We start from the raw sequence: 27,806 nt of genomic DNA, 5'->3' as shown, positions 1-27,806 counted from the left end.
ACTCATCCATACATCAGTGGAACACACTCTCTCTCTCTCTCTCTGTCACTCACACACTGTGGTGAACCTCAACAGCATGTCTTTTGACTGTGGGAGGAAACCAGAGCACCCGGAGGAAACCAGAGCACCCAGAGGAAACCCACGCAGACATGGGGAGAACATGCAAACTCCGCACAGACACATGTAGAAGAACCTGGAATATATGAATGTGCATGTAGTATATTATTTTGATGTTCATTTATTGGATGGAAATGTACATGTTTTCTGATGTTAGACAATGATTTGAGTTAGTCTATCAGTTATAAAGAACTCGAAACTCTGGCCATTATATGATATTCTTCTGTTCACTTCCTTCTTCTTTGGGAGATGAGTTGCAGCTACTAAAGCTCAGTAGCCTTTTTCATTTCCTAAGCTTACATTTAGTTTCACTAATTACCTTGGGAAAAGTTTATATTATGTGTGTTTTTATATTTTGTTGGACTTCGAGGTGGTTATCTATAGAAGGCAAATTACCTCATTGCTGACACACGTATCAAAAGACAAGGAAAGGCTGACAAGACGGACTGACGGCTTTTTTTTTTTTTTTCCCCCCAACAGAGTGGCAAGGTTTCTAGATGGCATTTGTGTTGGGAGGCTCTGTGTGGCTCTCGAGAGGCAAATTGTGCTGAGTAGAGCTCTGGTCCTCCTTGCTGCTAGGACAGATGGCACAGGAAACAGTTACTTCATATAGCTCAGGAACAGCCTGGTATTTCAAAACATGGGGCTGTCAGATTGTACAAATGAAGACAAAACTGACGTTTAAAACTGGTGCACGGGCAGAAAATATTTCAAGATAATAGCCAAATACACATTTCTGAACCGCTTGTCCCACACGGGGTTGCGGGGAGCCAGAGCCTAACCCGGCAACACAGGGCGTAAGGCTGGAGGGGGAGGGGACACACCCAGGACAGGATGCCAGTCTGTCACAAGGCACCCCAGGCGGGACTCGAACCCCAGACCCACGGGAGAGCAGGACCCGGTCCAACCCACTGCACCCCCCAATTAATAGCCAAGTATTTGAAGATATTTGAAGACCAACCCATATACTTCTGCACAATATTTTTAAAAAAAATTATTTTATATGCAGCACGGTGACGCAACGGGTTTGGCCGTGCCTGCTCTGTGGTGATTCTGGGGTTCGAGTCCCGCTTGGTGTGCCTTGCGGTGGACTGGCGTCCCGTCCGGGGTGTGTCCCCTCCCCCCTCGGCCTTGCACCCTGTGTTGCTGGGTTAGGCTTTTGCTTGCTGCAATCCCACTTGGGACAAGTAGTTGTGGACTGTGTGTGTGTGTGTGTGTGTGTGTGTGTCTATTTTAGATGCAATTAAAAGTAATTTTGCCATCTGGTTCAGTCTTTTCAGGAATGAATTAGGTCTGAATAACAGGATAAATGTATTCTGCATATTACACTATATAATCTGGGAAAATGATCCTATAGCAGTGAATAAAAATATCTCTATTATTATAGAGAAGATGAGTCATACTGTATGCTCATCCAATGCTTGTCAGCTGACATGCTTCCATACAGCCACTCTGTAGGTTCCCAGTCAGTCCCACATCCTGACAGGCTTGTGGGGCAGTGACTCACCTGGCCTTGTCCAGCTCGATCTGGATCTGCTTTCGCCGAGACTCATCGATGGGGTAGAAATAGAAGAGCACCATTCCTATAAGCAGCAGACCAATGGGCACTGGTGCAAACAGCACCCGCAGTGTGGTCACCACCTGGTCCTTCTGCTTGCAGGCACCAGGGCTGTACCCGGCAAAGCTGGGGAGGGAGACTCGCTTAATTAGCCGTAACACAGGACCTCTGCACTTCACTGAATTTCCTCACTGCAGTTATTTGGTCTGTTTTTAGAGCCAAAACTCTGAGAACCGCACCTGAACCTTAACTAGCACAAGTCAAATGATTAATATAAAGCAATCTTCTCACCCTACAATTATGCATGCTACTCAGTCGTCCAAAGTTTTACCGTGACACAGAGCATTTACACACCAGTACTCAGAGCCATATGGGTTCTTTCCCTCTCACCAAAGCAGAAATGCAGTCGGCTGCATTCTTAAGTAATTCAAAATTTTTGAGCAATTCATTACGTTGTACTACCCATTTCCACTCACAGTGACTGCAGGTTCAACTCAAATGTACTTTGACATGTAAAACATGGTATGATTAAAAGTTCTGTAGGAACAGTTTGCATTCTATAGGAAGCATCCCTGAACGATACAGTGTAGTGCACAGCCCACATGAGGTTTATTACATCCTGAAGAGACACACAGCTCATGGTGCTGACAAGAGGAGAGACAGTGTATTGCATAAACCAACACACAAGTAATTTTTATTGGAGCAATTCAAAGTAAGTACCTTGCTCAAGGGAGCTGCGATTCAAACCTGGGTCTTAGAGCAGCAGCTCTATCCACTACCCTAGCTGTCACGCATAGCTTTTAAGAACCAGATGTTCAAATGCATGTGACCAATTTTGGTCTCAGTGCTTCCGCAGGTAGAGAGAGACGTAGGACGTAAATTGGAGGAGAGTTCCAAACTCCACACAGACCACAGGATTACAGCTCGGTGAGCACAGGCATAACTCACTGCAACGCCAAGGTGGACACCCCAGCAGACACACCCCCACCAAACTTGTTAAAGAAGACATAGCAGGAGTAGAACATGGGTTCAAGGTCTGTGCAGGTGGGATTCTTCACCTTGAAGTCATCAACCACATCTGGTAACATAGACCTGAAAAGAGGGGAGGAACACCTTGAACTAAAGGGTTCAAAGTATTGGACATTAAGCTGAAGTGAGAGTAAATTATCATAATTAGTATAAAGCAAGTGGTTATCTGGACAGTATATGACACCACCTAGCACTTCATATAGTATAGACCGTTCTAATACATTTTCTGAACACTCCAAGACTGTTGCTTTCAAGGACCAGTGTTCTTCACCCCCGTTTGAAGTTCAGATTAATACATACTTGGAAAAATAACTGGTCAAATTCATCACTGGGGAACAACTGGTCCTTATGTTCTAACCACGATGACTCACATTACAGTAGACATGAACATAAAGCATAAATATCTATAAAAACAGGGGGTGCGGTGGCGCAGTGGGTTGAACCACAGTCCTGCTCTTCAGTGGGTCTGGGGTTCGAGTCCCACTTGGGGTGCCTTGCGACGGACTGGTGTCCCGTCCTGGGTGTGTCCCCTTCCTCCTCTGGCCTTACGCCCTGTGTTGCCGGGTAGCCTCCGGCTCCCCTGTGACCCCGTATGGGACAAGCAGTTCTGAGAATGTGTGTGTGTGTGTGTGTGTGTGTGTATATAAAAACTCAGACATTAAAGTACAGTTTCTCAGTTCTAGTGCTTTACACAACAGTTATTTTATTTTATTTTACAAATGTCTAATGCCTCCAGGGGAATGAAACTAAATTATTAAAAACTATGAAACGTGGAATGAAATGAAACCCGTATCTGTCCAGGATTACATTTGAAAGCCCTGCAATAGCATAAAAATGGAAAAAAAAAAATTTTTAAAATCCATATGCTATTTTTTTTTTTCCCTCTAAACTTCTTTTGAAATTCAGACATTGCATTGGTTTCATGTTCTGGCTTGATTTCCAAATGCTGGATGTCATTCTTATACATAAATGCACGTGGCATAATTTGCTAAATGTCACCAGACTTCCCCATTTCTTCTGTTTCTGTAGCAACAGATAAGTTATCTACATGTCTGAAAGTGATGTGTCAATGAAGAGCAGCTGACTGAGACAAAAGCAAACTAAATTTACTTTTACAGATACACAGAATATACCTTCTTTAATCTGGCTGCTTATGTGCAGCTGATTATTCCGTTATTTTTGTTAACCATTATTTAGCTGACACTGTTCTCCAAAGCAAGTTATAATGTTAAGCTACCTACAATGACTTACCCATTTATACAGCAGTGTGGTTTCACTGGAGCAATTTAAGTGTCTTGCTCAAGGGTATTACAGCTGGAGGTGGGAAGTAAACCTACAACTTTTGGGTCCAAAGGCAGTTTCCTCTAACTACTATGCTACCAGCTGTTATTACCCATTAATACATACGGATATATTACTGGAGGGCAACTACAGCAGAGTCCTGGGCTCCTGGAGCTTCAACTGGAGAACTGTAGTCTAATTTGAGAGCAGGAGCTCACCAGGGGAGCAGGTATAGGGCCGCAAGGCTAGATCCAGCCATGATGGACATGAGGATGTAGACTGTGAGGTTGCTCTTTATGGATGCAATGATGATCAGAGCTGGGATGTATATCTGTGTGGGACAGGAAGAGAAAACCAGTAGTAGACTCAACTTTGAATGTTGTTTTTTTTTTTGAGGGGGGGCTTAAAATCTACATATATAAGTAGTGTCAAATTTATTTTATATTTCAGCCCATTCATACAGATTTTTTTTTTTTTTAATTAAATGACTGAAATGACACTTTAAGCAGCAATACTCATGTTGCAAGTAGGCTCCCTTCACATATTTTCATACATATATGAAGATATGTGAAGGGAACCTACTGAGCATTAAGAAACCAGTACCCAGGCATCTTGAAGTTTTGTACTGCTGAGCTTTTGTAAGTACCCTTTTGTTGTAAAACAGTGCAGCTCCCCGAGATCTCACACTACTGTGCAAGTGAAACTGACCGTCAGGCCAATGAAGATGGTGGTCTTCTTGCCGATTCTGACGAGGAGGGTCTGCCACAGTGGGATGGACAGCGTAGCAGCTGTCTGCACACAGAGGAACAATGCAGTCAGATGGAAATAAAGCGACTTCACACACTGACACCAAAACATTTAGAATGTCATGGCACTTGTCACACATTTGTATTTTTAGAAATCTTTGGTCTGAAATACTGTCGGAAGACCACATCCACAACATGACATGACACTTCAAAGCAGTATGACACGATACATTTTTACTATTCTTCGTACTGGAATAGTGGTAAAAATGCCATACATCCTACCATATCAGGTCAAGCAGTACTGATTTTCAAATATCATGATGTCAAATTTTCGTAATGAAAGACGTGGTGCGTGCATTTCAGATGCCAAAATGACAGCTTAAATCACAATGAAAACATGCTCAAAACCTGAGGAAACGCAGCCACAATGGAGTCTTCAACTGACAAGCCGCAGTACTCAGGCAATATTACTGAGAACTAAGATATTAGCTATTAATGTAAGGGTGACATTCCCTTGTTTTCTGCATGCATTATGCATTTTAAACATGGAAATGTTAGAAAAAATGAAAGTAATGGCTATTTTGGATACTTAGAATGGCACGGTCATAATTCATTCCTTTGATTTCCGACTATTTATTTGCATTACATTCATTCATTTAGGTGATGCTTTTCTTCAAATTGACTTACAATTATTTACCCATTTATACAGCTGGGTAATTTTACTGGGGGAATTTGGGGGTAAACACCTTGCTCAAGGATACTACAGCTGGAGGTGAGATTCAAACCTGCAAGCTTTGGGTCCGAAGGCAACAGCTTTAACTGCTACGCTACGAGTGGCCTTATTTTTTCATGAAGCAGACGGAAATAACGGAATGATGGGTAATCACAAGCCACAGAATTTCCATAGCACAGCACAAGCGCAACAAGATCTGTCTTCGTAGTCCACCCTGCTGCATGAGCTCAGTAGTTGGTTGATGTTGTAGGCAAATTCAAGGCATTAGATAACTTTTGCATTCAAAGGCTGCTGATGACAGGGAGTGCTTCTTACATCAGTGAAGGTGGACTATTATTTCCGATACCCTAGTTATGTTTTGTTTTCTCAGTATTGGTCGTGAAAGTCGAAAACAAAGGTTTTTTTTTTTTTTTTTAAATGTCCATCTTTTTTTACAAGCTTTGTGTTTGGAGTAGCAGTGCGATACTGCCATGTTAAATAGGTAACTAGGACACCCTGTGTATAGAGCAGCAGCATGTGCAATAACCAAGAGCAGCCTCAGGAACACCAGATTTGCTAATACAGTTGGTTTTATTACTGTTACTTACCAGCAGGATGAGGACCAGGTGTTGAAAGTACGGGCCCAGGCCAGCTGCGTAGGTATTGAACAAGGCAAAGTTTCCTTGGGCCATCTGAAACATAGAAAGACAGTGAGCAGGGGGTGTAATGTTTCCCTCAGACTGACGATCGCAGTTTCGAGAAGTGCATCATCACATCACCAACACATCATATTAATTGTCCTCCTCTTATCATGAAGACATTCAGAATACAGAACATGCTCACTTTGAACAAACAGCCAGATTTGAATGGCACCCCCATTGTATTTTCATGTTTTTTTTTTTTTTTTTAAATGGAATAATTCGTGGTTTAGGGCACATACAGTGTTTATGTAATCTCTGCACAAGGAGGTGAGGATACAGCTCATTTTACAATATAAATATTTTATTTATACATCAAAAGCATATGTACAGATCTATGTGATTAAATGGTAATACCTGCCTCCAACTAAAAATTTGACTAAGAATGTTCCTTTCATTTGCATTACACATTTAGATTAAGGTACAAGGGCTGCTAACAGCCCTGCAGACACCAACCTGGAAGGCTAGAGAGGCGAAGAGGAAGCCAAAGACAAGTTTCACATAGGCAGTATGTTTCACCACCATCTTCAAGCCAGACACATACGGTATTCGGATTCGGTCCAGAGTGCTCAGAGGGGCTGCAAAACGAAAGAAAAAAAATGGAGATTCCAGTGTGGATCACTGCTAGACTGAGCTAAAGCAAGTTAAAGAAGCGTTCACCATCACATGATGTGTCCAGGTGACCAACGGACCTCTCTTGAATCTATTCAGACAGTGCTTACACTCTTCGTCAACTGTGTACTGTTAACCTCTGCATTGGGGATTGACAACAACTTGACTTTGGGTCCCCAGAGGGAGTATCAATTTGTTTTTTTTCTGTTGCAGTTTTAGGACCTTTTTTAAACTTGCCTCTGTTGCCTTCTTACATTTTTCCTGCATGCTACCGATCACATGTGTTATTTAATCTTATTTCACACATACTTATTTATACAATTGATTATATGTTGAATGTTTTGAGGCAACTTTTTTGGGAAGGGCATGTCAGACCAAAACATTTAAAAAAAAAAAAAAAAAAAAAAAGAACTATCATAATGTTTTTAAATCAAAAGAGGCATTATCTATGCTCGTAGACTTTACTAATCTCACTGAAGCGTAATTAACCAAATTTTTCATTCCATCTTTTCCTTATCTTTACAGTTGTATCCAACACACTAAGACAAATGGATTAGGACTAGTTTATGTAATTTGCACAAAATTAAAGTAGCTGTGTTTCTTAAAGCCTCCAGCTTCCAACTGTCTGTGTAGCTCTTTAATCGCTGTTCCACATGGCTGATGTGGATGAGTGCTATCTGAAATGAAACACCTCGCTAGGTTTCATCGGTCCCTCTCCCAGTAGGTCCCTGGGTAAGAAAGAGCTCACACCCTCAGAAAAAAGTCACATTCTGCACAGGGCTGAACTTGCTACACTACAGACTTTGCATCACTTACCCAACTGCTCCTTCACGCCCAAGAAGAGCACAAGGCAACACAGGAAGTAGAGGGATGCTATGATCACTGCAGCAACCACATAGGCCATCCTCTGTGCTCATATAGACAGACAAGTCAGCAACATACAGAATAAAAAGAAGAGAGGACATTGTACACCCTCTGAACAAGTGTGGTGAAACGGGACTGCAGCACACCAGGATGTTCCTGGTTTGGGGAGTTCACCAACAATATAGGGTGGATCGATGGAGTATTTTATTAGAAAAATAAATTCAAAATCACTGGCAGAGTTAGATAAATCTCACTCACACACACACATACACACACAAAAGCTTAAACTAGAACACTTAACTGTAACAAAATATTTATCAGCATTCATGTACGAGTCAGCTGGTCATACTACATGTTACTTTGGCCTGTGCTGAGTAAGTTCCTCTTTGCATCATGTAATGTTAGTAAATATGAACATCCCTCAAAGTCACACATGCAACTAAGTGACCTTAAGTGCTGAGAACATGCAATAAGCACGCATAAAATGACAAATTTTCTCACTGTATATGCAGAGGGATTCTATTCAGCCTTAGTGGTAGGACAAACGGGATTTCGGAGAGATGTTCAGGGCGTCGTGTAGAAGTGAGCAGAGGTATTGTAACAAGTATGACCTCCAGATTAGATCTCTGGTGGGAGAGAGCAGAAACCACGAAGAAGGGCCTCACCATTTTTGCCAGAGTATCACCAAGAGGCAAGGTGAGGTTCTGCTGAGAAGGTTCGCTGTGGTTCAGCTGGCTACAGGTCTGGACCTTCTTTGCATGGAATACCCCCACGATCTGACCCTGAATGGCAGCCCCAGCCAGCGTGGAGAACACCTCCACTCCCATTCCTCTCGGAGAGGTTGGGGGAAAACGCAACGCACAAACAGAATGACAAGGTGAAGACATTGAGCAGCACACTCAAAACACATAGTGCTTGTGCAGACAGTGGCCACCAGTGTTAAATGCAAAGAAGAGATCAGTTATGTAGAACATCTATGGGCTCATCTTCAGGCTTTTTCTTTTTCAGCAGAATGATTATGCTGAGCCTCGGAATGTGTGAGCGGAAGGAAGGAAATCCTAACACAAAGGAACAATATTGACACCATTCCAAAAAGTCCTTGACTCCCCTCATTAATAAAAAAAAAAAAAAAAAAAAAAACATCCTCACATAACAGAAGCCACAGCATGATTTGCCTATACTTTTTTTTGTTGTGTGTCATGACTCCTTGGAAATACCCATTAAGGTGAGCACATCAACACGCACTTCCATCATATCTAACATTCCTCAAGGTTAGACCAAGGCTCATTAATGAGCACATTTTATAAATCTGGACAGCAGTAACGCAAGAACAGTAACATCTTCAACAAGGACAGAAAAAGATGCATTACTGTAGCCTGTGGCCGAGTCTCTATCCTTCTGGTTCCCCCCTAAGAACATGTTCAGGGATGAGTAGGGAACATGGTAACACTGCGGAGAGAACAGTATGTATGGGAGTATAAGACACTTACAATAATAATACCAAACAAATATGCAGAATAAGGAAAAGAACATAATGGTCATGACAGGGTCCATGAAAGGGCTCCAGGACAGTTCTACCAACTATATTATCAACATTTCGTGAAAGCCAGAACTGACAGTGATCTTCCACCAGCATTTCAGTGTTGCACTGTTTTGAAAAAATGTGTGTGCAGGAGCCTGATCAGATGAAGCTGTGGCCCTGAGTAGACTCTATTATTATTATTATTATTGAAAATGGTGAAACCATTGGTTTGGATAGGGATTCTGTAGGAAACCCATTGTGTGTGTTACAAATTAATCACTCACTAGTCTTCCAAATTTGTAAACAGCCCACCTCCAAGCAGGCTCTATACTTTCACCCAGTGTGAACCACCTCCACATATGTCTGAGATGCATAACTTGAAGGCTCTTTGCAACAATCCTTAAGTTTCTTAAGGTTGTCAATTTCATTCAGAGTATAAAAAAATCCATAACACTTAGCTGTGTCATGATACGAGGGACGGCAGAAATAAATTGTCTCACACTCATGAAGGCATCGAAGAGGCAGCACATGGTGAAGTACCAGGAGAAGCTGAAGGCTGGAGACATGGTCTCCTGAGGCGTGTACCACATCATCACATAGGACAGGATGCCGAAGGGGGTGGATAACACAATCCTGGAAACAATAACCATCGCAAACACGACACGACCACTTCACTCACTGAGAGGCTCTTCCAACATACAGTATACAACAGAAGTGAGTACACCCCTGTGCAATATCACTTAAATGTCAAATGATTCAAAGTTGTGTCACCTTACAGTAATTCCATTACTTCTAAGTTGAACAGTAGGGCATTTGTTCTTATGTAAAATTAAAAACAGTTTAGATTTACTATATTAAAAATAAAGGCCCTACCGTAAGAACGCAATGCAACAAAAATCAGTACACCTTTCATTAGATTCAAATCTTTTATTTTTTCCCCAATACGTTGTACAACAATGTCCACCTTTATTTTTGATGACAGACTTAATCCTCCTCGGCATGGAGGATACCAGTGTTGCACATATTTCAGGAGAGATGTTCTGCCATTCTTCAGAGAATTTTTTTCAGCTGCTCTTTGCTGGAGGGGTTGTGTTGCTCTACCCTTCTCTTTGAATTACCCCCGATCATAGTTTTCACGGTGTGCTTTGGATCATTATCATGCTGGAATATTCCTCTTCTGCCAAGCTTCTGAAGACTGGGAATCATCTTGTCAGCCAGTATTTTGGTATATCCACAGGCATTCATGGTTCCATCTATAAATGTCATCTCACCAACACCTTTTGCACTCGTGCAGCCCCACATCACACTTCCATTTCTGTGCTTCACTGTCGGGACTGTGCATTTACTGTGGTAGTCCTGGCCAGGTTCACGTCAAACATGCTGGACCCCATCTGAGCGGAATAAGTTTGTCTTGGTCTCATTTGACCAAAAAATGTGCTCCCAGTATTCATCAGGCTTATGTTCTTTAGCTAAGTTTAATCTTGCAAATTTGTGCTGAAGAGCAAGCAAGGGTTTTCTTCCTTGAACGCCATCCCTAGAGGTTGACGTTATGCAGTGTCCTTCGCACTGCATGAGCTGTCACAGGAACTCCGATTTCCACTGATAACCCCTGTGCCAAGTTTGAAGCACTTCCCCCATCTGATTTTCAGAGCTAGATTGTGCAAGTAGCATGCTGTCCATGGTGTCATTTTAGGAAGATGGCCACTATGGCTCTGATTAGTGGTACTATGGCTCATTCTATACTTCCTGATTACTGCGGCAACTGTGTTCAAACTCATTTTTAGTCGGTCACCAAACTTCCTGTATCCTTTTCCATCTTTGTGAAGCCTCACAATCAGATTTTTCAATTCCTCTGCAAATTCCTTTCCATGTGAAGCCATGATACAGATAGACACAGCTCATAGGTCCAAAAGTAAGGAAGCTCTGGTGTTCACAGGTCATTTTATAACCATACTCATGCAATTAGGCTAATGGGAAATCACACATCTACTCAATGTTGTTTCAACAATCACAGGTTTTCTAACTTTTGAGTCAGTGATCACAGGTGTATTCACTTTTGTTGCATTGAGCTTCTATTTCAGGGTCTGTATTTTCAATATAGTCTTTCCAAAGTATTTGTTTTTGATTGTTCATAAGAGGAAATACTCGACTTGTCAACTTAGAAATTATGCAATTATTCAAAGGTGATACAATTTTGAATCATTTGATATTTTAGTGATATTGCATAGGGTGTACTCACTTCTGTTGTATACTGTAACTACAGCACAAGAATGTGATCTGAATTTAAAAAAATAAAAAAACTCCTATGAGCATGAGCTCAGAAGCTTGGATGGGAAGGAGTACATGGTAGTAAAGAAAAGACAGCAAGTCTGGAACAAAATTAAGGCTCTACATTTTACACAGGTTTCTCAAATTATGTGCCGACACAGTTGGTCGCCTAACATTTACTGTTGTGAAATACCACTGCAGTGAAAGGCAGTTCTTCTTCCTGACTACTTCCAGATTTGTGCAGAAACAACAAGATTCCATCTCTGCTAATGGATTTAAAAAAAAAAAAAAAAACTACTTATGCCTGGCTGAAAACTGGCTTATTTTCTATTGTTCTTTGCAAAAAAGTGTCTTGTGTGCAAAATTAAAAATTATCAGCAAACACGCTACATTTACATGACAATTGCATGTGACAGATCAACCACTAAGTTTTTTCTTTTACCCTACTGAAGATGGAGAACATTTACCAGCTCCACCCTAACCCAGATCACACTTTGTCTCTACAGTGAATCTATGTTGTGCTTTCTCATATCAATATGCAGCATGTCAAGGCCTGCACTGCTCTTGTCCCTATGATGTTTTGCACATGAATGATCACATACCTCCCTAAGACAAAAACACTAACTATGTTTAAAACAGCTTTTTGCTATATGGAGTTCATATAAGCCCAGACGTGCGCATGCCATTCGAATGAACTGCAGCTCCAGGGCACTTACACTCACAACGTTTCTTTTATAGTAACTCGGCGGCGAGCTTTATGAAGCCCCCTTCCCCCAGTTCCTCAACCTCAAATTAAAAACATATGCAGAAAATTGCTAAACACATCTCTGGGAGATACTATAAACCAAGGCATGTAAACAGGTTAACATTTCAACAACAATGGCATACACACATATAGCAATCCACAAACATCACGCCACTCGCAATGACAATTAATATGGACTGTAGAGTCTAGTGACTAAATGCAGTACTGTGGGCCTAGATCCACACAATACCAAACAAACTTAAACACGTCAAACAGTCAGTGTCCACTGTTAAATGAAGGTTAATGAAACTTGATGATACAAGGCACACAAAGTTACTGAGTGATTAGGAGAAGCAATAAATGAGCCGATTTAAACACAGCCATCTGCTTTTAGACTATTTTTACCTGTTCGTATAAATTTTATTAATTATACTGGCAGGGAAGGAGCATCCAGGAGGACCGGCAGCCCCGACCTCTCCACGCTTACCACGGTAGGAGCTTGCCAATACGGGTCTTTCTACTCTTGCTGACGGCATACCCAACCAGGGGGTCTGAAATAGCATCCCATGCTCGACCAAGGAAGAGGATCATGGATGCATAGAAGGCATCCATCTGTAACAGCAGAAGGGACAGTTTTTTTTACACTGGACACTACAACACCAAACCACTCTGACTTTGACATTCTTGCAATCTGTATCTGTTCAAAAATCTTCACACTTTAGGCAAAGGCCTCAATAAATTGATTGGAACACACGCTAGATTTGGCTTTTTTCAACCTAACTTTCCTCACTGCTGATGACTGATTTTACCATGAAATACCTGCAATTTGAAAGCTTATTGGTTTTGGAAAACTTGAAAATCCATTTTATGTTGTTCCAATGAAAACATTCATGTTTCTACAAACTTATTCACTGTGTTATACTTGGACTGGAAGCTCTTTGTGATCTAAACTGATCAAAATCCAACTTGGTCTGATGAGTTTGATGTTACCATCTTTTTTTCTAACCTTCAACAATCCATGTTCTGTAACACTAAAACATGCACAAAGTAAACAGCATATTTGTGAAGAACTTCACATGGTTTGCTATACAAAGAAAAGAAGTGAGCTTCCTTCCCTTTTTAATGCTGAAGGCTCACTGATCGTAAAACACTTTTGGGGTATTATTTATACAATGTAATATTTAACATATGACTGTATAATACTAGCTACAATATATAATCAATATTTATCAATGCATTTGTACAGCAGGATATTTTGGTTCACAACCCATAACAATTGTTTACAGCATAAAATGTTAAATATCGTACCACCTTAAAGAACAATGATGAAATATTCCCGGAAACACATCAACAAATTTACATAACATTATCTCTTGCAGCATGTGTTCCTATGTACGTCACACGGAAACATTACAGAACATTTCGAGCAGTAGAAAAAAAAACTACATCTGGGCTTGACTGAGGAATGGGTGCACAAGCCAGTGCACCCTCTACCAGCTGCCCCAGAAAGCCAGGGAGTAGAACCTGACATCTGAAATCTGTGCTCTCATGTTTACAAGCACTAAACAAAGACAGTGTACTCAAAAGTGTAAGCTGTGCTTATAGGGCAGTCACCAGAATACACACTTGTGCAACATCCAGAAGAAAGATCTGCATGAAGAAGCCCTTGGCATTGGCTGTCATCTGATACGGGGCACCTCCCACAGCATAACACAGCTTCCTCGACAAAGGTATCCCTGTGGGCTGCTTCTGAAGACAGAAAAGACACTGATTATTACAGTTCAGGACAAAGTTTGGAAAAAGATAAATAGAGCTGAGAGAAAAGACAGCAGGAGGAATTTCATGCAGATGGACCTTATAAAACCTTTTAAAGAGACACCGAACCCAGTTTACTGCAACTTTGAACGATCCAAACTTGTCACTTTAGATTGTCAGTTAAGCAATATAAGTAGAAAATAACTGAAAAGATGTCAATACACTTTTGGAATGACTGAAGTTTAACGAATGAAGTTTAAAATAGCCAAAATGTCTGGCATTTTTACATACTGTTTTCACATGAAGAAAAACTGTATGTTCAATTAATAATGTGGCCTATACCTCAGATATTAGTGTTCTTATTTAATTGTGATCACTTCCCTCAAAATTCTGGGTTACGTGCAGATCATTAGGTTGTATCACAGTGTAGCATGTTATTGTTGCACAGCCATAAAAAAAAAAAGTTTCATTTTTATAAAATGAAAATCTAAGAAGTGATTATCTTAGATGTGTATTTAGCGTAACTTCATGCCAAACTTCTAACTGCATATCCCAGTGGATACATTTCCAAAACCTTCATGATGTATGATATTTCTAAAAAAACTACTCTTTTACCTAGATTTTACCTCAGACACATGATGATAATCATGATTATGAAATAATCAGAAACAGAGGTATGTGTGTCCAATCAATTTACAGTAATTAAGAAACTTTTTCAGACACAAGAAGATGAAGATATGCAGAAATTTAAAGTCGAAGTCTTACTGAACACATATCCCAGTCTTGGCACTTTTTCACCTCCTGGGGAGTTTTGGAGACCAAGGTGTCCGCCGAGGATCCAGCCATGATGCTCCGCTAATCGCGAGACTTTCAGAGACCCCGGCGCGTCCCCGGCCCTCTTATGGGTTCTCTCTCTCCGCTCCGAGAGGCGTTCCGCAATACGGACACTCGATACGTCCTTCCTCTTCTCCCTCTTATTTGAAACTGGGCGCCTCATTTTCCTTCTGCGCGTATTTGCCAAGGATTACGGCAGACTATTGCGCACGCGTAAAAGAAATTGAAGCGATCGCTGCCGCCCTCAGAGTAAAAGGGGCTCTTCGTTCGTAATTGGGACAGTGTACATTCCGTCGTGGGGCGGCGCGATGTCGCAGCGGGTAGCGTGCCTGGGGTTTTATTACCGTGTTTGTCACCGGCGTATTTGGCTTTAAGTCACTTCCCTATGTAACCCTCTAAAGAACGCATTTCAACTTTAATCCAATGGATTTGGACGAAGAAAGATGCAGAGGTAACGTTCATTACAAACGAATATTCGAACTTTAGCACCAGGAAAATAATACTCCCGCTCCGAAAATCCCGTTTCTTGCAGGACCTGCAGTGCACTTACAACCAGCTTTCCCAGCTTTCTCTCCACATTGCTAGGCACAGACACCCCATCATTTTCCCCCTAAGTGCCCCCAGTGGTTGCACACCCACATTTAACATTATTCCCTACAATGCACCTATTTACATTATACAGGTTTCCCTCCTAAAACAGTAACGCGGGTCGTTAGAAAAGCACATATTTTTGTTTTAAAAATGCCGGGTTGATTATGATTATGAACTAATAATGTACCTTATCTGGTGCAGCACGTAGCTACCTTGTTGGCTTGTGTTTTACGGTATATTCTGTGCTTCAAAAGCAACGAGAAAGAAAACCAGTAAACTTCAAATTTCTGTTACCTCAGGATTGCTTCCTGAATATTTGCGGTACCATGGCATGTGTTTCACTGTAAATATCTTGAATGTTTTAAAGTAAACATATTGTTTATGTTAGGCCATCTTCTGACAAGTAAAACATACCCCGCAGTAGAAAATTGTTTATTTTGTAAAAGCAGTTTGTGGAGCAGGCAGCTGGTCGTTGAGACTCCCCTGTCTGCTCTGTAGGTGGTCTTCAGGGGTTGGAATGGATCATGGCGTTGATTAAATGTTGCCTTATGTTGTTAAATAACCACGTTGATCAAGATTCTCTTAGTATAGGGTTATTGGTTTCTGACCCATCGTTTCCACTATGCAAACACCATTAGTGTAATATTCAGAGGCTGAATTATACACACCTTTATTTTATGTAATTAGGCCATCTTCTACAAAACTTGCTCTGGGAATCAGCCTTTGACTATGGAGTAATACTGCATCTGGGCAGTACAGTAGCAGGAGAGCTCTGTGTGCACTTTTCCTCTCAGTAAACATGTAGAACTTCACCTCCCTGACATCATGGATTCTTTCTTAAACATTTATAAGCAAAATCAGATGGTAAAATGAAACAACTCCAGACCAAGTTGGATTTTAATCAGTTTAGATCACACAGAGCTTCCAGTCAAGGTATAACACAGTGAATAAGGTTATAGATGCATTTACACCATTAATATATCCTCTGTCACTAATGATTCAAGCAGAAATGTAGTCATTGCTGTTAAGGAAAGAAAAAAAAAAAAAACTATATTTGATCCCCTTATCAAAATCCCATTATCTGTTTAAAACACTCATTCAGGAGACATGTGTTGAAAGAAAACAATTACCCAGACTTTTCAGGAGAGGGGATGAAAACATCTCCCTTCTGGTGGGATGATTTCAGGGATAAATGGGAGAGGGGAAAAAAAAGGTTGGGAATGACTAAATAGGAACCAAAACTATTACACTGCAAAATGAACCTTGAGGTAAAGTTATGTTTCTTTAAAAAGTTATTTTATTATGTTTTTATTCACCTCTTATTTTGGAGCAGTGTCTCATCAAACCATACATATTTTGTTCCTTCTTCATCAGCCACTGCTGTTAACACACACATCACCACTACCTTGAAAATCCATTAATAAGCTACTGAGGGAAAAAGTATCAGAAAACAAAAACGAGATCTTCCAGTCCACGTGTCCTGCATGAGCTCTGAGGCTACAGTTGGGCCCAGCGGAACACAAGGCAACGTCACTTTAGCCGCTGCACAATGACAGCATTGAGCAAGTTGGCTTCCTGCAGCGTCTGACTCTCATCCACAAGCTCCTTGTTGGGGAAAGTAGTCATCAGCACAAACTCCCGTGCTGCCATGGCAGGGCGGGCCTCTACCACAAACTGACGGACGTCCGACACCCTTGGACCAAAGGACCCCATGGAGAAATAAGAAGAAGGAGAAGAAGTGTTGACAGAAGTTGTCTGCAGTGTCTTACACAGAGGTCATCATATTTTATAAGGGTTCATGCAAACCTTAAAAAGTGTGCTGACTAGATGGAGGTCTTTCAGCACAGCCAGCTGGAAGATGTGGGTGTGTGAATGACAATGGATGACAGGTGTGACTGCTCGCAGAATGCAGCAGCAGAAACAGCAGGATTGGAGGTGGAAGCTCACCTGTGTGTGTGATTGAATTTCTGCACCAGCCTACCCCCGTCGGCCAACCGAATCTGAATGCTGGTAACTGGCTGAGAGGCATCCAGTGTAATAGAGGCGCTTGCCTGAGCCTCACTAATGGCTGAATCCTGGTGTCCTCCAGCGAACCCAGGAGATGACACCAGCTCAGGTGTCGCACTACGAGGGGGAAGAAACACACCAATGGCTCAAACTGAACCAAGACATGTAAAAACATGTAGCATAACCTGGACAACCAGTACAGCTTTACCACAGTAAAGTTTTCCCTTTTCCATAAAAATTGAAGAGCCACCACAGGTTACCTGCTAACTAATGACTCTAGAGTTTGGCTGCTTGGTGCTCAGCTAGTGAAGTTTCACATCAAAAATTCATAGCTTTCGACAAATCACCCTCTGGTGTAATGACTGTTGCGATATTAACATTTAAATATATACGAGGAAATAACCATTAGGACTTGCAAACTTCAGAATAAGTATTTCCCATGTATCCCCACTCCTCATCTCTACTAGCTTCCTGTAGCTATTTATACAGTAATATGTGACTGATTGTACTCAGGATTTGTGTCTGCATCTAAATCTCCCCTTCTGTTGATGTAATGCACTTTTTGCATTGTTCTCCGAGACATACTGTATGTCACTTTGGAGAATAGTGTCTGATAAGCGAATGCAAATGTAATGTAAACTTATTGAAAGTACAGAAAATTTTAAACACCCAGTACTTTTCAACTTAATATTGGTAGGGAAAATTCATAAATATAAATCTTACAACCCAATTAATGTAAATTTTTACAACTTTAATATTCCCACGTACTGTATGTATATTCATCCATCCACCCACCCATTTTCTTTACCCTGAGAGAACAGGATGCGAAGCAGGGTACATCCTGGATGAAGCCAGTCCCTAGCAAGGCAATCACACACTCATATTCTCACAATTACAAACACTATCGATAGTTTAGCATCACAAATTCACCTGAAACACACATCTTTGGATTGTGGGAGGAAACCCATGTGAATATGGAGAGAACATTCAAACAACATAGACAGAGCTGGATTTGATACCATGCGTGAACACACAGCTCAGGAGGCACTGTGCCATCAGCATTTACATATGTAGTTTAATATTAAACAGGCCCAAAATGTAATTATTATTGAACACTGCAGGAAATCTATTACCAAGTTGGTTGACAGGTTACTGTAAGGCCCTGCTTCAATTTCATTAAAGAGAAATTCTGACAACCCCAGCTAGACACCGCATGAATGCCTTTTGCTCACCTGCCCAGCTTCTGCCCTTCACCTGCAAAAGCCTTAAAGACCACTTTGGGCTTGGTGAAATCTTCATCCCTGTGGTCCTCCATGTCCAGGTTTACCTGACCACCCCGGGACCGTTGCCTCAACTCAAGAGGTATCTCCCTGTAGAGGTATGAGACACACATACAAAGGGGTTTTCTGATTAGTAACAGCATTAGCACCACCAAGGGGCCAACCAGAGACTTGTCGACTGTAAGCCACCAGCATTAAAAACCATCAGCAGATTTCCAAGACCCATATGTAAAGAGCTTGCTGGTGATAAGTGAAATGCCACACCCACCATTTTCAAAGCTTTCTGCCTTGAGAGATAGAGATGATACACCAATTCACATCCAATACTGAACTTAAAAAAAAGTCCACAGAACTGAGAGAAAGAACATCCAGCCAGAAAGAGCAGGCATAGCTGCTGCTGTTTAATTTACTGTGTAGACTCACCCTCTGCGGATGGACTCCAGGAAGAGGGCATTACTGGGGTCAGAATAGCTCCTCAGGTCTCCTTCATCCAAGCTGAAGCCTGTCTTCCACAGCTTTAGCACCACATGCACCTGTACATTCAACAAAAGAATAGAATGGCTGTTTTCATTGTAAACTGAAGATGCAAAATAATTAGATTGGACATACGCCTTTTGTCCAAGAGCTATGTTGTCTGGGGCTACATGCCCCTGGTAGGGTCTCCCATGGCAGACAGGTCCTGGATGACAGACGAGACAAAGCGCGGTTCAAAAACCCCTTATGACAAAAAAATCAAGGCGTCCGTTTACCCCGCCCGGTATGGGGTCACCGGGGCCCCACCCTGGAGCCAGGCCTGGGGGGGGGGCTCGCATGCGAGCGCCTGGTGGCCAGGTCTATGCCCACGGGGCCTGGCCGGGCTCAGCCCGAAGCCACAACGTGGAGCCGCTCTTCGGTGGGCTCACCACCTGCCGGAGAAACCATAAGGGGCCGGTGCGTTGTGATTTGGGCGGTGGTCGGGGCCGAGTGCCCGGCCGACCCAAACCTCGGGCGCCAACTCTGGTTTTTGGGACTTGGAATGTCACCTCACTGGCGGGGAAGGAGCCTGAGCTGGTGCGGGAAGTTGAGAGATACCGTCTAGATATAGTCGGGCTCACTTCCACTCACAGCTTGGGTTCTGGAACCACTCTACTCGATCGAGGGTGGACTCTCCACTATTCTGGCGTTGCCCAAGGTGAGAGGCGGCGGGCTGGTGTGGGCTTATTAATAGCCCCCCAGTTCAGCCGCCATGTGTTGGAGTCTACCCCGGTGAATGAGAGGGTCATCTCCCTACGCCTTCGGGTCAGGGAACGGTCTCTCACTGTCGTTTGTGCTTATGCGCCTAGCGGCAGTGTAGAGTACCCGGCCTTTTTAGAGTCCCTGGGGGGCGTGCTGGAAAGCGCTCCCACTGGGGACTCTGTCGTTCTACTGGGGGACTTTAACGCCCACGTGGGCAGCGACAGTGATACCTGGAGGGGCGTGATTGGGAGGAACGGCCTCCCTGATCTGAACCCGAGCGGTGAGTTGTTATTGGATTTCTGTGCTAGTCGCGGTTTATCCATAACGAACACCATGTTCATGCATAAGGGTGTCCACCAGTGCACTTGGCACCAGGACACCCTAGGTCGGAGGTCGATGATCGACTTTGTAGTCGTTTCTTCTGACCTTCGGCCATATGTCTTGGACACTCGGGTGAAGAGAGGGGCTGAGCTGTCAACTGATCACCACCTGGTGGTGAGTTGGATTCGATGGCGGGGGAAAAAGCTGGACAGACCTGGCAGGCCCAAACGCATAGTGAGGGTCTGTTGGGAACGTTTGGCGGAGGCCCCTGTCAGAGAGGTCTTCAACTCCCACCTCCGACAGAGCTTCAACCAGGTCCCGAGGGAGGTGGGGGACATTGAGTCTGAATGGACTATGTTCCGCTCCTCCATTGTCGGTGCGGCTGTTCGGAGCTGCGGCCATAAGGTCTCCGGTGCCTGTCGCGGCGGCAATCCCCGAACACGGTGGTGGACACCGGAAGTAAGGGATGCCGTCAAGCTGAAGAAGGAGTTCTATCGGGCCTGGCTGGCTCATGGGACTCCTGAAGCAGCTGACGGGTACCGACGGGCCAAACGGAGCGCGGCTCTGGCAGTCGCCGCGGCAAAAACTCGGGCTTGGGAGGAGTTCGGTGAGGCCATGGAGGAAGACTTTCGGTCGGCCTCAAAGAGATTCTGGCAAACCGTCCGGCGACTCAGAGGGGGGAAGCGGTGTTCCACGAACACTGTTTACAGTGGAAGTGGTGCGCTGCTGACCTCAGCTGAGGATGTTCTCGGGCAGTGGAAGGAGTACTTTGAGGATCTCCTCAATCCCTCCGACACGCCTTCCGTAGAGGAAGCTGAGGCTGGGGACTCGGAGGGGGACTCGTCCATTACCCTGGCTGAAGTTGCTGAGGTAGTCAAAAAACTCCTCGGTGGCAAGGCTCCGGGGGTGGATGAGATCCGCCCCGAGTTTCTCAAGTCTCTGGATGTTGTGGGGCTGTCTTGGCTGACACGCCTCTGCAGCATCGCGTGGAGTTCGGGAACGGTGCCTCTGGACTGGCAGACCGGGGTGGTGGTCCCTCTTTTTAAGAAGGGGGACCGGAGATTGTGTTCCAACTACAGGGGGATCACACTCCTTAGCCTCCCTGGGAAAGTCTATGCCAGGGTACTGGAAAGGAGAATCCGACCGATAGTCGAACCTCGGATCCAGGAGGAGCAATGCGGTTTTCGCCCTGGCCGTGGAACACTGGACCAGCTCTATACCCTCACTAGGGTGTTGGAGGGTTCGTGGGAGTTTGCCCAACCAGTCCATATGTGTTTTGTGGACCTGGAGAAGGCATTCGACCGTGTCCCTCGTGGCATCCTGTGGGGGGTGCTTCGGGATTATGGGGTTCGGGGCTCGTTGCTACGGGCTGTTCGTTCCCTGTATGACCGGAGCAGGAGCTTGGTTCGCATTGCCGGCAGTAAGTCAGACCTGTTCCCGGTGCATGTTGGACTCCGCCAGGGCTGCCCTTTGTCACCGATTCTGTTCATTATTTTTATGGACAGAATTTCTAGGCGCAGTCAGGGAACGGAGGGTGTCTGTTTTGGTGGCCGCGAGATCTCGTCTCTGCTTTTTGCGGACGATGTGGTCCTGTTGGCTTCATCAAGTCAAGACTTGCAGCGTGCACTGGGGAGGTTTGCAGCCGAGTGCGAAGCGGCGGGGATGAGAATCAGCACCTCCAAATCCGAGGCCATGGTTCTCAGTCGGAAAAAGGTGGATTGCTCCCTCCGGGTTAGGGGGGAGTTGCTCCCTCAAGTGGAGGAGTTTAAGTATCTTGGGGTCTTGTTCACGAGTGAGGGAAAAATGGAGCGGCAGGTCGACAGACGGATCGGTGCGGCGTCTGCAGTAATGCGGTCATTGTACCGGTCTGTTGTGGTGAAGAGGGAGCTGAGTCGTAAGGCGAAGCTCTCAATTTACCGGTCGATCTACGTTCCTACCCTCACCTATGGTCATGAACTCTGGATCATGACCGAAAGAATGAGATCGCGGATACAAGCGGCAGAAATGAGTTTCCTCCGCAGAGTGGCTGGGCGCACCCTTAGGGATAGGGTGAGGAGCTCAGTCACCCGGGAGGAGCTCGGAGTAGAGCCGCTGCTCCTCCGCATCGAGAGGAGCCAGTTGAGGTGGCTCGGGCATCTGTTCCGGATGCCTCCTGGACGCCTCCCTGGGGAGGTGCTCCGGGCTTGTCCCACTGGGAGGAGGCCTCGGGGCAGACCCAGGACACGTTGGAGAGACTATGTCTCCCGGCTGGCCTGGGAACGCCTTGGGGTTCCCCCAGAGGAACTGGAGGAGGTGTGCGGGGAGAGGGAGGTCTGGAGTACTCTGCTCGGACTGCTGCCCCCGCGACCCGGCCCCGGATAAAAGCGGAGGAAGATGGATGGATGGATGGATACGCCTTTTGTTCAAATGCGTTATATTGTTTCCTCTTGAAATTGTAGGATCCCTCTCCATGTAAATGGACTCTTGCATATGGCCTTTGATAAATTCAGATGAACAGATTTGACCAAGACACTGAAAAAGCACATTTCTGAAGACTGTCAGTGAGAAACACTGAAGAACATGTTTTTAAAAAAAAAAAAAACCATCAGTATGTGTAATGAAGTAATTTTCACATCTTAAACACTGAGGCCTCAACATGTACACTTGTAATTAAGGTGACTTACAACAGCTTAAAATGCAACCCAGTGGACTGAACAAATGTGAGAAATGGAGATGGAAATCTTGAAGTACAGAAAGACTCACGTCCTGTGTGATGTCAGATGACCGTCTCTCTCCGGCCACATACGTGGACTGCTCCTCAGGGGCTGCTCCAAGCCGGTACCCTCCCCCAACAAAAGGCTGCACGTCCAGCCATACAGAATGAGCAAAAACGAACAAGGTTAGAGCCAGTGGACTTGGACATTCACTGAATGCCATTACAACCCTTACAATCTTTTTATGTCATATCAACTGAAATCTAACATGACACCACCGAGGCTTTAAATTTAAAAATAAAAAAAAAAAGAAAAAATTAACCCTGTTCGCATTGAGTTCTAATAATCAAACTATAGGTTACCTTCCCTTATTGGATAATGTACTGGAAAGCCAGCACACAGAGTTACTTCAACATTTAATAACTCTGGTACACATAAGGACATTACATGATTTTAAGTGAAACAAGTTCCTCAGGTGCTCAGTTAGAATGAGGAACTATCAAAGTAGAAATCCGCCAGTAACAGGAATGAACACCTTTCTTCTCAGTGGAATGATCTACTAACAAGAAGCACATTGTTGTTCATCACATAGAAACTCACATGCCCTCATACATTTACATTTATTTAGCAGATGCTTTTCTCCAAAGCGACTTCCAATGAACTCTTTGTAGTGTTATCAGTCCACACAGTTTATTCACCAAAGAGACTTACACTGCTAGATACACTACTTACAATGGGTCACTCATCCATACATCAGTGGAACACACTCTCTCTGTCACTCACACACTATGGGTGAACCTGAACAGCATGTGTTTGGACTGCGGGGATCGAACCCATGTCCTCTTGCAGCAACAGCAGCGCTACTCACTGTGTCACTGTGCCGCCCCATACCTGTGCTTGGTTGGATTCCCTGGGACCCCGGCCAGCTCTGTCCACAGGTACTGCGCCATGCTCCTTGGCTCCCTTGAACAGGTCCTCCACCAGTTCATTGGAGCTCTTCTTCTTAGGGGGGCCTACAATCTGCTGACCGCTGCGCTCTGAGCCCCCCGCATAGAACCTAAGGGTGTTGCATGGCGATGGGTTCATATCCAACCCACCTGACAACACCACCAACAGATCCTAGTGTAATGATCCGAGTCAATGGAACAAGAGGAAGATAAACTTACAAGCATATGACATGAGCCTATGGTGTCCATAAGAGAAGACAAATCTGGGGACACAAGCCTGGACTGTAACACATTCCTGCTCCTCGATGGCAGAACTAACAATTCTGCCTAGTGTTTTGTGCTTTCGATTTTCTTGCTTGACCGACTTAAATGTATGAGCATCACCCTTACAGCTGAACAGTTTCAGCCACTATAACATGAAGTGGTGCTTCAGTGTTTTGGGGTTCTGAAAGTTAAAGCCACCGGACCAGGGAGACTTTGCAGTTGACAGGAATATAGGAAACTTAGTGACCAGAGTGGGGGGCGTGGTGGCGCAGTGGGTTGGACCAGGTCCTGCTTCCTGGTGGGTCTGGGGTTCGAGTCCCGCTTGGGGTGCCTTGCGACGGACTGGCGTCCCGTCCTGGGTGCGTCCCGTCCTGGGTGTGTCCCCTCCCCCTCCAGCCTTTCGCCTTGTGTTGCTGTGTTAGGCTCCGGCTCCCCGCAACCCCGTATGGGACAAGCGGTTTCAGGCAATGTATGTGTGTGTGTGTGTATGTGTGTACTAACCGGAGGGGGACATAGTCAAGCGTTTAATAGCGAGTCCTCAAATTTCAGGTGTAACTGACCTCTGTCCTTCCTCCTCGTCGCTCTCGTCGTCTTCTGTGTGCATCAGATCCCTGAAGGAAGTAACTCTGTGCTCACTGCCAAGGCAGACAAGGAGGGCATTAGAAAGAGCACATGCTCATCAGCATTGTTAAATCAACCTAACCACTACGCTTCATGAACACCCCTGATCGTACTCTAATAAGATTAATGAGGTCATGAGGTACATCCAGACCATCACTCCGGACACTCTGGACCCTCTCCAGTTCGCATACAGACGGAACAGATCCACAGAGGATGCCATCAGCACAACAATACACACTGCCCTCACCCACCTGGAAAACAAGGACAACTATGTTCGAATGCTGTTTATCGATTACAGCTCAGCATTCAACACAGTGATACCTTCGAAGCTCATCAACAAGCTTCACAATCTTGGTGTGCCACCCACCCTCTGCAACTGGGTTCTGGACTTTCTAACAGGCAGACCGCAGTCCATTAGAATTGGGAACCACATGTCCAGGTCAATTACCATAAACACAGGAACTCCGCAGGGCTGCGTACTGAGCCCCATGCTCTACGCACTCTTCACCCATGATTGTGTGGCCTCTCAGAACAACACCAGCATCATCAAATTTGCTGATGACACAACAGTCATTGGACTGATAACAGGAGGCGATGAGTCGGTATACAGGAGGGAAGTGGCTGACCTAGTGAAGTGGTGCCACGACAACAATCTCTCCCTCAATGTCAACAAAACAAAGGAGTTGATAGTCAATCCATCGAGAAGGAGGGAGCAACACTCATCACTACATATTGGTGAGACAGTGGTGGAGAGAGTGAGCAGCTTCAGATTCCTGGGTGTTCACATTACTGAAGATCTCACCCGGTCTCACAACACTACACATCTGGTCAAGAAATCACATCAGCATCTGCACTTCTTAAGAAAGCTGAGGAAATTTGGCATGCCAAGCCGAATCCTCAGAAGCTTCTATAGGTGCGCAATCGAGAGCATCCTCACCAGCTCTATCACAGTGTGGTTTGGAAGCTGCACAGTACAGGATCGTAAGGCGCTACAGCGAGTGGTGAAATCTGCTCAAACTATCTCTGGAACATCCTTACCATCACTGGAGAGCCTATACCAGGCCAGAACCATCAGGAGAGCCATAAACATCATTAAGGACTATAGTCATCCCCAGCACAGCCTTTTCACACCCTTACCATCAGGCAGACGCTACAGCAGTGTTAAAGCCAGAACTTCAAGGCTGAAAAACAGATTCTACCCACAGGCCATCAGGCTTATGAACGACATCCATCCACTGCCTCTCCACCCATCATGGCAGACACAGATTACCCTCTGAGCCTGAGAGGTGTCAACTACCCCATCCTTCCTACACACACACATACACATCCACAACGCCAATAACAGAGACCACAGACTACCTCCGCAAACCTTGCACACACAAATACACACCCCCTTTCAACTACAAATAGACCCAATCTACCTCTGCAGGACTTTGCACATGTACGACTTCCACGTTTACATTGTGCACTGCACACTTTCTATACATATATAACTTTGTTTCTTGGCTTTTTGCAGTAATAGTAATTTTTGTACATTTCTGATTTACGCCTTGTGTTTTTCTTTCCTTATGTCCTTACGATTTATGTCATAGGCTGCTGAGAGGATTCACAGAGTAAGAATTTCATTGTATGGTGTAACAAACTGTTTACAGTACACATGACAAACTCTTGAAGACCTGAATATTCTTGAGCAAGGCACTTACCTGAACCGACACAGTAAAAACACACCCAGCTGTATAAATGACTAAGTCACTGTAAGTAGCTCAGCATAACAATATACGCTGCCTTGAACAGCAGCATCACCAGAACGAGTTAATAACAAAACTTTACATAATGGTCAATCTGCACTAGTCTGGAATGACACAGGTGATATGTGAGTGTCAGTGTGACAGCTGCTGCACTGTTACCCTGACACTGGTGAGATGACATGTTCGGCCGAGGGCCAACCTGGATCCCGTGGAGCGTGAAAGCGAACCACCGTCCGGCTGAGGCAAGGTCACAATGTCATCCTCAGCACCGTCCTCGTAGAAACTGGCCAAAGCGAGCTGGAGGGAACAAACGGGCCCAAGCACACACACACACACACACACACACACACACACACACACACACACAAAGAGAGCGAGAGTCACTTTTCTAGCACCCAACCACATGTCACAATGCTCTAGAGAGATAATACCTTTATTAGCATGTAACCCTTTGCAGTCATTGATTAACAGCGTTTTTTTTAATAACAAAGAAAACCTGCCTGCTGTCGTTCAGCGCTCACAGCGCTCCACAATTACACAGCAACATTTCTGTGTACACTGCCTAAACTACAGAGACATATAAACATGTGAGCACTAGGACAGGTTGTTATGACAATCAATCGCTATAAATTTGGTTTTACTCACTGTCAATTACAATATCATGATGATCATCATCCATGCTCACAAAAAATTTGTAAACCGGCGTAGGTAGTCGCCGGCGGGTAATTTAACACAAGACATTTAAGTTGAATAGGTCGACAACCGTTAATATTAAACAGAGATGAGAAGTGCACATTTACGATTAATAAGCATTATAATATAGACTCTCATGGATTGATAAATAAGATTATACGCCGGTGTTCCCAGTCCGATATGACATGAATCATGATGACTTGGCCGGCTCGTCAGACAAGAGTCACACACGCAGCAGATATATTTTTTTTATTATTTTCCATTTCTAGTTAAAATCTGAGTTCTACCCATTCCCACGTTTCCGACATCGGGTACCTGTAGATCCCAGCCGGCGGACTCCAAAAAGAAGCGGGCCCGCTCTTCATCCACATCGGTAACGGCAACGAACTCCCTGACGGCCTCTTCATGATCCGCCATCTTGGAAATGACTGCAGTGTGTCAAGTGCGCACACTCCGGATGGAAACAACCACCTGCTTCTTAGTTCCTTGAACATATATTATGTATATAGGCACAAAAAACATGAATCTTATTGTTTCTCTAATGTAGATGTTTACATATGTTTTCTTTTATTGGGCGTGATCTACAGCACAATTATTAGTGATTACTATTACACCACGCAGGTTCCCAAGAAAAGGGTGGCACCTTTTCACCAGGAAGGTATTGAAGAATGCACCTCGTTGAAAT

The 27,806-nt window shown here is 44.3% G+C and overlaps 2 protein-coding genes across 3 annotated transcripts; both read right to left on the bottom strand.

Annotated features, from left to right (window-relative positions):
• Positions 1–117: 117 nt before the first annotated feature.
• LOC108925638 (sodium-dependent lysophosphatidylcholine symporter 1) lies at positions 118–14,867 on the bottom strand. Of its 2 annotated transcripts, none has more exons than XM_018737760.2 (14): positions 14,673–14,867; positions 13,779–13,901; positions 12,640–12,764; positions 9,640–9,772; positions 8,988–9,066; positions 8,283–8,446; positions 7,570–7,660; positions 6,598–6,719; positions 6,052–6,135; positions 4,694–4,777; positions 4,204–4,316; positions 2,624–2,767; positions 1,625–1,801; positions 118–689 (listed from the first exon to the last, which is right to left on the bottom strand). In XM_018737760.2, the coding sequence occupies exons 1-14, from the start codon at positions 14,751–14,753 to the stop codon at positions 611–613; spliced, it is 1,599 nt and encodes a 532-aa protein (XP_018593276.1). In that variant the 5' UTR covers positions 14,754–14,867; the 3' UTR covers positions 118–610. The 2 variants fall into 2 exon arrangements, with proteins under 2 accessions (XP_018593276.1, XP_018593278.1); XM_018737762.2 differs by having other exon boundaries at positions 13,779–13,898.
• Positions 14,868–16,081: 1,214 nt separating this feature from the next.
• nsfl1c (NSFL1 (p97) cofactor (p47)) lies at positions 16,082–27,578 on the bottom strand. The gene is made up of 9 exons (XM_018737646.2): positions 27,437–27,578; positions 26,628–26,725; positions 24,620–24,694; positions 23,740–23,905; positions 22,898–22,993; positions 19,043–19,152; positions 18,572–18,709; positions 17,280–17,456; positions 16,082–17,025 (listed from the first exon to the last, which is right to left on the bottom strand). Exons 1-9 carry the CDS (start codon positions 27,536–27,538, stop codon positions 16,863–16,865), a joined length of 1,125 nt encoding a protein of 374 aa, XP_018593162.2. The 5' UTR covers positions 27,539–27,578; the 3' UTR covers positions 16,082–16,862.
• Between the last annotated feature and the right edge of the window lie 228 nt (positions 27,579–27,806).

The sequence above is a fragment of the Scleropages formosus genome, chromosome 2 (assembly GCF_900964775.1).
Source record: "Scleropages formosus chromosome 2, fSclFor1.1, whole genome shotgun sequence".
In the NCBI taxonomy this organism is placed as follows: domain Eukaryota; kingdom Metazoa; phylum Chordata; class Actinopteri; order Osteoglossiformes; family Osteoglossidae; genus Scleropages; species Scleropages formosus.
The sequence above is the reverse complement of the archived record's forward strand: the minus strand, read 5'-3'. Positions and strand labels throughout refer to the sequence as shown.